We start from the raw sequence: 7,576 nt of genomic DNA, 5'->3' as shown, positions 1-7,576 counted from the left end.
CTGGGGTTGATATGTCTTCATATTATAATCTACTGACAAAAATCAGGTATGGTGGCTCATGCTAATCCCAGCATTTAGGCAGCCGAGACTGCAGTTCAACACCATAAGCATTTTGTTGTTGTTGTTGTTGTTTGGTTTGTTCGTTTATGGAGACAAGTTTTGCGTAGTCCAGACTGGCCCTAAACCTGCAGGTAATTGAGGTTGGCTTTGAAATGACTCTCTCATCTTCATACCCAGAGTTAGGATTATTGGCATGAACTATCATGCCCTAAGTCCCCCGTATTCTTTTCGGTTTTATTTTGAGACAGGGTTTCTTTGTGTAGCCCTGGCTGTCCTGGAACTCACTCTGTAGACCAGGCCAGCCCCGAACTCCCGAACTCAGAGATGTGCCAGCCTCTGCATGCTGAGTGCTGGGATTAAAGGTGTGTGCTACCACAGCCAGGTACTCTCCCCCATCCCACCTCCCTCCCCGTGTTCTAAATAGAAAATTTGTCTCAAGGACAGGAACTATTTGTCTTGTTCTTTTTGTTTGTTTGTTTTTTGTTTTTTCGAGACAGGGTTTCACTGTAGCTTTTGGAGCCTGTCTTGTAACTAGCTCTTGTAGACCAGGCTGGCCTCTAACTCACAGAGATCCACCTGCCTCTGAGTGCTGGGATTAAAGGCGTGGGCCACCAGCGCCCGGCCTTGTCTTGTTCTTTTCACTACTTTTGCCTGGCACCATGTCTGGAAGATACTCAAAACTATGTTAAACTGGTGTCTTCAAAATATTTTAGAGATTTCAAAGAGAAAGCAAGCATCAAGTATCTGACGTCTTTATTTTTTTATTTTATTTTATTTATTTTTTTCGTTTTTCGAGACAGGGTTTCTCTGCGGCTTTGGAGCCTGTCCTGGAACTAGCTCTGTAGACTAGGCTGGTCTCGAACTCACAGAGATCCGCCTGCCTCTGCCTCCAGAGTGCTGGGATTAAAGGCGTGCGCCACCATCGCCCGGCTATCTGACGTCTTTAAAGTGATCGAACTACTTACTAAAGAAGCCAGGATTTGAACCGTGTCTACAGAACCACAGGGCCCTTATTGAAACATTTTTCGTAAATTTCCCAGAGGTACATAAAAGCAGAGAGTTGAGTTGGGAAAGCAACACGGGTTTGGAAATATTCCCATATATCGTAGCGCTAGAGAGACCGCCCACGCGCCGGAAGTCGTGAGGCCAGGACTACATATCCCAAAACGCTCTGCGGTGCTTCCGCTTTGGTGACGTCTTAAGGACGCTAGCGCGCGGGATTTAAACTGCAGCGGTTTAGGCGGCGTTATTACTGAGCTGTATTAGCAGAGTGTTAGTTTACAAACTTCTTGCATTTGTTTTACCTGCTGCTGTTCTCAAGTCCATGGAGTCGCTTCACGCCCGATTGTTTCCTGGTCTTTCCATCAAGATTCAACGGAGTAATGGTGAGGGCAGGGTCCTGAGGCCAAGGGGACGCAAGAGCGGTGAGAATGCCAAGATGGTTACCCAGCCCCCAAACGACAAGCTTTGGAACACTATTTTCCCCATCCCACAATGAGGGGTTCGATGTCCCTGCACTGGCTGTCGGTGTCCTCTACACTGAGGGAAACATTGCCCTCCCTGGTTGTGGGTCTTTTGCCAGCTTTCTGGGTGTGGGCGGAGCACCTCTGCTGTGCGCCTGGGTTACACGCGCCTAGGTTAGAGCCGGTGGCTGTACTTGTGCGGCATCTTTCTCTGAAACTGCTCGGCTTCCTAGCCTCCAGACGGTGCTGTGTATGGTGCGGTTGCAGTATGTTAGGCGCAGGGATTCAGAGTTAACGAGCAAGATCCCTGCTCTTAAGGAACTGGTAAGACAATCTTATGTTTGTATTAAGCGATGACTACAGGTCGAATAATGTCTCATTTGTGCGATAGCCAGACAACGACTGAGTTAGGGAAACCCGGGAGGTCAGCTCTTATTAACCGATGCGGTCAGGAGCAGCTCTCCTAGCTCCTCTAAGGACTTTAGTGACTTCCTTGCTCAAATGAACCTTCATTCTATTGCAGAGTCTGAATCGGAGATGAATACTTACCCTATGTAGCTAGGGGTGTCAAGCCTGTTCCCTATCCGCCTAACTGTGGGATGGTCAAAGGGTGAATCCCCACCAGGATTATTAGTGTTTGTATTGAGTTTTTTTTTTTTTTTCTTTTTTTTCGAGACAGGGTTTCTCTGTGGCTTTCGATGTATTGAGTTTTAAAAGGGGTGGAAACCGATTTTCCCTTCCTGGGTAAATTCTACATTGGAAGTCTCTGTAGGATCCTAAAAGCTAAGTGGAGTATAAAAGTTAAGTTCTCAGCAGGCAGATGGTTAACCTCAGATCTTTTCATACACAGGCTTAATTCACAGTGCCAATATAAGCACAGTGAACTTGGAGAAATCCTGTGTTTCTGTGGAGTGGACAGAAGGAGGTAACACAAAGGGCAAAGAGGTGAGTTCTATGAGAATGTTTATATGGCGTTTACCTGTGAGAGCCCGGTTTCTGAAGTGTCCTCTTTGGACACGCTTGACCTTCATTTAGTCAGGTGTTCCAAATTGAAGCAATTAGCTTCTGGTGTGTCCGTGGAGAGCAAATTGCGGTGAATCCTAAGGTTTTACTTGTTTACCTAAACTGGGTTATGAGTGCACGCTACTGCTTCAGTTTGGGTAACAACATTAGTAACCCAGGAAAGGAAACGAAGATGTGTTTTCCAAATGCCAAATCATAAAGCCCCTGGTGATGGAAGACACAGGTGAACAGTGGAAGATGCACTCCAGGTGGGGTTTGGAAGGGATGTGAAGGCTACTGGCATGTATCAGTACTAAGGTCTGAGTTGTAAAGCTGGCTGGCCATAGGCAGAACAGACAGAGCAGACTCAGGATGCTTTGGTAGCAGCCAAAAGACTGAAAAGAGACTGGAGAGTCTTCATCTCTGGCAACCACGGTGTTTAGATTTAGTGGGGATAAACCACTAAATTTATTTATTGCAATAAACCATGCAATATTGAGAAAAGTAGAAGAAGGCATGGTGCTGTGAAAAGTCATTGGTCTGTCACTATAAAAACCCAGATTTCTAGTCTGTCTCTGCCTCTGCCTTGTATACACAAAGTATTCCTAGTCATGTCACTGCTCTTAGAAATTCCATTTGCTGCCGGGCGATGGTGGCGCATGCCTTTAATCCCAGCACTCAGGAGGCAGAGGCAGGTGGATCTCTGTGAGTTCGAGGCCAGCCTGCTCTAAAGAGTGAGTTCCAGAAGAAGCTCCAAAGCTACACAGAGAAATCCTGTCTCAAAAAAAGGAAAAAAGAAATTCCATTTGCTAACCTATAAAATGAAGGTGTCTGCCTCAGAATATTGGGAGGATTTAGCCACAGAGCCCTTCTGAACTGATTCCAGAGGGACAGACCATGCGTTGAGGGTTGGGAATGTGGGTGAATAAGATGCTATCTCTAACGGAGTTTCATAGGGTAACACAGGAAGGCCTGGTGTGGTGGTGCGTACCTTTTCTCAGTGCTCAGAAGGCAGGGGCAGGCAGATATGTATGAGCTTGAGGCTAGCCTGCTTCACATAGTGAGTTCTAGGCTAGCCAGGTCTACATAGTGAGAGCCTGTCAAAACATTAGATACAAACACACACACACACACACACTTGCATTCACATAAGTCTTTTTCCTTTAAAGAATACTTGTGCCTTGCAGTGGTGTTGCACACCTTTAATCCCAGCACTTGGGAAGCAGAGATCTCTGTGAGTTCCAGGTCAGCCTGATATGCACAGTGAATTCCAGGACAGTTTGGTGTGTGTGTGTGTGTGTGTGTGTGTAGGGAGGAAGCGCCTGAGTGTCATGGTGCACATGTGTCCCCTGTGAAGATTTCAGGACAACCGCTGGAAGCTGTTTCTTGCCCTCCGCCTTATTGAAATAGGGTCTTTCCTTTCTACTGACGTTGTCCTCCATGCTTGCTAGCTTGGGAGCCTCTGGGTGAGTCTCCTGTCTTCATCTTCCATCTTGATTTAGGAATGCTGGAATTATAGATCTTCTGCCTGCCCACACAGAGTCTGTGGCCAACCTGTATTAAATAGTGAGACCCTTTATCAAAGAGAGAGAGTGGGGCAATGGTAGCACCCATCTTTAATTCCAGTACTCATAGGCAGAGGTAGGTGGATCTGGGGTTGAGGGACAGCCTGGTCTACAAAGCAAGTTCCAGGACAGTCTGTCTAGAGAGAGAGAACTAGTATGTGTGAGATCTGTACAAGTGGGGAGGAGACGGCTTCATCAAAGGTATTACTCCACTGAGCCACATCTCAGTCTCTAAAGCCTCTTTTAGGATCTTACTCCAATCAAATAGAGTAAGATCCACACTCCCCGCTCTACTCATGCCCGTGCCTTTCTGTTTTCACACTCTTGTTCTTTGTCCTAGGATGCTCGGTGTGACTATATGTAAGAGACTTGGGATGTATTGAGTCTGGGCTCTTGTGTTTATGCTCTGTGTAGTTTGAGGCTTGGGCACAAGGTAGGAGCATGTGACAATCAATGCAAGGAGTGTCCTCAGGACAGTGGTTAGTGCAGTCCTTGCCAGCTTGTGTGAACAGCGATGCTGTCCTCATCTGACCAATGTGGCTTGATTTCTACCCCTTGGAACGAATGACTTTCTTTCCCATTAGAATTGGAATTCACAGAAAGGTGCGATACTGAGTTTCTCTTTAGTTACCATCTTTTGCATGCCCTGGCTTACTCCTTCCTGACTCATTTGAGTAAGGCTGTTAATAAATACAGTCTGGACTGGAGGTGTAGCTAAATGATAGAGTACTTGCTTTGTCTGTTAAGTGTAGGTGCCAGCTCCAGCACTGTAAAAAAATAAACAAGTAGATGCGGGTTGTGGATTTAGGTGGTAAAGCTTTCACCCTAGGGTGTTAGCTTTGTTTGTTTCAAAATATAAAGCAGGTGAGATCCATTTAGTGTCCTGTATGCATGTGTGGTGCTGAAGAGTGGAAACAGGGCCTCACACATGCAAAGAAACTTTACTTTTCCTCTGAGCCACCTCCCACAGCTGGATTTGCTGCTCCAAACCTGAGTTGTGCTGGTGAAGCTGTTCCTAAAGAGTTACAGGACTCTGGTGATGTAAACCCAGAATTGTGACCTCATTGTGGGTGTGAGCAGGAACTAGGAAAGGCATCAACAGGAAGGTGTGACCGGGAAGAAGTTTCTGGGCCCAGTAGAAAATGTAGGTAGACTTAGCGTTAGGTAGCAGCTTTCGGGAACCTACTCCTGCTTTAAGATCCCGAGGGGCCCTCCATTTTGACTATCACCAGCCGGTTAGAACCCATTTCCTCCTTCGTGTCAGCCAGCAGGAAGTGCTCAGGGGGCTGTGACCAGCAGGACATCAGTGTCCAGCAGATCAGTAGGACAGCCAAGTGGCACAGGTCTACTGTGGATTTCTGTGTGCCTGCCTGTCTGCTTTCCTCGCCACCTCCTCAGCACTCACAGTCTCTCGTTGGCTTGGAATCTGGAAAACCCATTCCATCTAGATGGTAAACCATTACTAAGGAATAACTATTTTGTAGTGCTCAGTGCTTAATGGAACGTAAGGTTGGTAAAGCCCGAGTCGTGGCTGGCTTGATTACAGCCGCTCATTTAGGTCAAGGATTGTTGCTTCACTGAAACCCTCTCGTCCTTGCAGATTGATATTGATGATGTGGTTGCAATAAACCCAGAACTCTTCCAGATTCTTCCCTTACACCCGAAGGACAATCTGCCACTGCAGGAAAATGTAACAGTTCCGGTAAGTGCCTGCCATCTGACCACAGCTGCTGTCTGTCCCCGAGAAGTCACTTGTTCCCTTTTCGCTGATTCTGTCCGGGACTGCCTGGGCTCTTATTACAGTCCAGACGCTCACAAGAGGACCCCGCGGACTGGTAAGAGCCGTACGTTGTGGCAATTCTGTTTTTCAGAAGCAAAAACGCAGATCAGTCAACTCTAAAATTCCAGCTCCAAAAGAAGGTAAGTGGCGGATTGTCATGGTGTTTTTGCTGTGGGTGAGAGGGTCCTAGGGCTAAAGTATACTCCTTGCCCTAATGGAGATGTGACTTCTGTATAAGCTGGGTTCTCCTTTTTCAACCATCTTTCTCTGGGAGGAAGAAGCCAGCCTACACCTAACCTCTAACCTCTGAGAGAACTATACATTTCAGACATTTGTTCTCTGGCCTAAACACTTGTTCTATGGAATCTGATGTGGGGGAGAGTGAGAATCAGTTCCTGTTCGGCCTGCTTCCTTCCCTCAGAACCCGAGCCTTAAAAGCGACCGTGAGGAGAGCACAGGCGTAGTTTTGGGCTCTGAGGACAAGCAGCGGAGCTGAAGATACTGCTGTGATCCTCACAGGAAATTAAAGCAGGAGCATGGAAAATTCTAGCTGCCTTGGGCTATGTAAAGAAACCACTGCTGGACGATGGTGCCACACTCCTTTATTCCCAGCACTCGGGAGGCAGAGGCAGATTTTTCTCTGTGAATTTGAGGCCAGCCTGGTCTACAAAGTGAGTTTCAGGACAGCCAGGGCTATTACACAGAGAAACCCTGTGAAAACCTTGAAAATGAAACAAAATTTAAAAAAAAGAAAAAGAAACCATCCTCCCACCCAAAACAAAGCAGCTGAGGGTGGTGGTGTATACCTTTAATCCTAGCTCTTGAGGCAGGAGGATCTCTGAGTTTGAGATCAACCTAATCTGCATAGCAAGTTCCAGGACAGCCAGAGCTATATAGAGAGACATTATCTTCTGTATCGTTCCAGTTTTAGTGTATGTGCTGCCGGAGCGAGCACAAGGGACATTGTCTCAAAAAAAAAATATATTAATAATAATAAAAATTTAAAAGTAAAAGGGCTGGTGGGATAGTTTTTCAGCTCAAAGCACATCACACAAACCTCACAGCTTGAGTTCCATCTTTAAAAGTAGAAGGAGAGTCGGGCGGTGGTGGCGCACGCCTTTAATCCCAGCACTCGGGAGGCAGAGGCAGGCGGATCTCTGTGAGTTCGAGACCAGCCTGGTCTACAGAGCTAGTTCCAGGACAGGCTCCAAAACCACAGAGAAACCCTGTCTCGAAAAACCAAAAAAAAAAAGAAGGAGAAGCTGTATCAAGTTGTCCTGTTATCTCCATATGTGTGACATGATATACAGGTCCCATAAACACGTGTGCACAGCCTGCAAGAAAGTGCATGTCATCAAGGGATACGGACACTTTCCTGGTGGTTGGTTTTGTTTGATTTTAGTGTACATGCGCTCACCCATGCGAGTCAGTTCTCTCCTTCACCATGGTTACCTGATGAGCTCTTGTGCTGTTTTATTTTCGTTGCTTTAGATTCATATTATTTTTTAAAAATTCTGTGTTTGTGAGGCTGTTCTACACATGAGTGCAGGAGCCCAAGGAGGCCAGAGGCACCGGATCCTTCTATATTTGGAGTTAGAAGCCATTGTGAGCCGCCACCGGATGTGGGTGCTGAAACCCAGCCAGTCCTGTGGAAGAGCAGGACTGCTGAGCCATCTCCTCTCTCCAGTCCTGGTGTTTTTGTTTTT

The 7,576-nt window shown here is 46.7% G+C and overlaps 1 protein-coding gene across 1 annotated transcript in view; it reads left to right on the top strand.

Moving 5' to 3' along the window:
* Nucleotides 1–1,244: 1,244 nt before the first annotated feature.
* The window catches only part of Kif2c (kinesin family member 2C), a 27,025-nt gene continuing 20,693 nt past the window's right edge, over nt 1,245–7,576 (top strand). The window contains exons 1-4 of the mRNA XM_013354775.1: nt 1,245–1,445; nt 2,374–2,468; nt 5,691–5,792; nt 5,962–6,010. Coding sequence (XP_013210229.1) covers nt 1,385–1,445; nt 2,374–2,468; nt 5,691–5,792; nt 5,962–6,010 — 307 coding nt within the window. The 5' untranslated portion in view covers nt 1,245–1,384. The remainder of the gene's footprint in view (nt 1,446–2,373; nt 2,469–5,690; nt 5,793–5,961; nt 6,011–7,576) is intronic.

This window comes from Microtus ochrogaster, unplaced genomic scaffold (genome assembly GCF_000317375.1).
Source record: "Microtus ochrogaster isolate Prairie Vole_2 unplaced genomic scaffold, MicOch1.0 UNK69, whole genome shotgun sequence".
NCBI classification, from domain to species: domain Eukaryota; kingdom Metazoa; phylum Chordata; class Mammalia; order Rodentia; family Cricetidae; genus Microtus; species Microtus ochrogaster.
The sequence above is the reverse complement of the archived record's forward strand: the minus strand, read 5'-3'. Positions and strand labels throughout refer to the sequence as shown.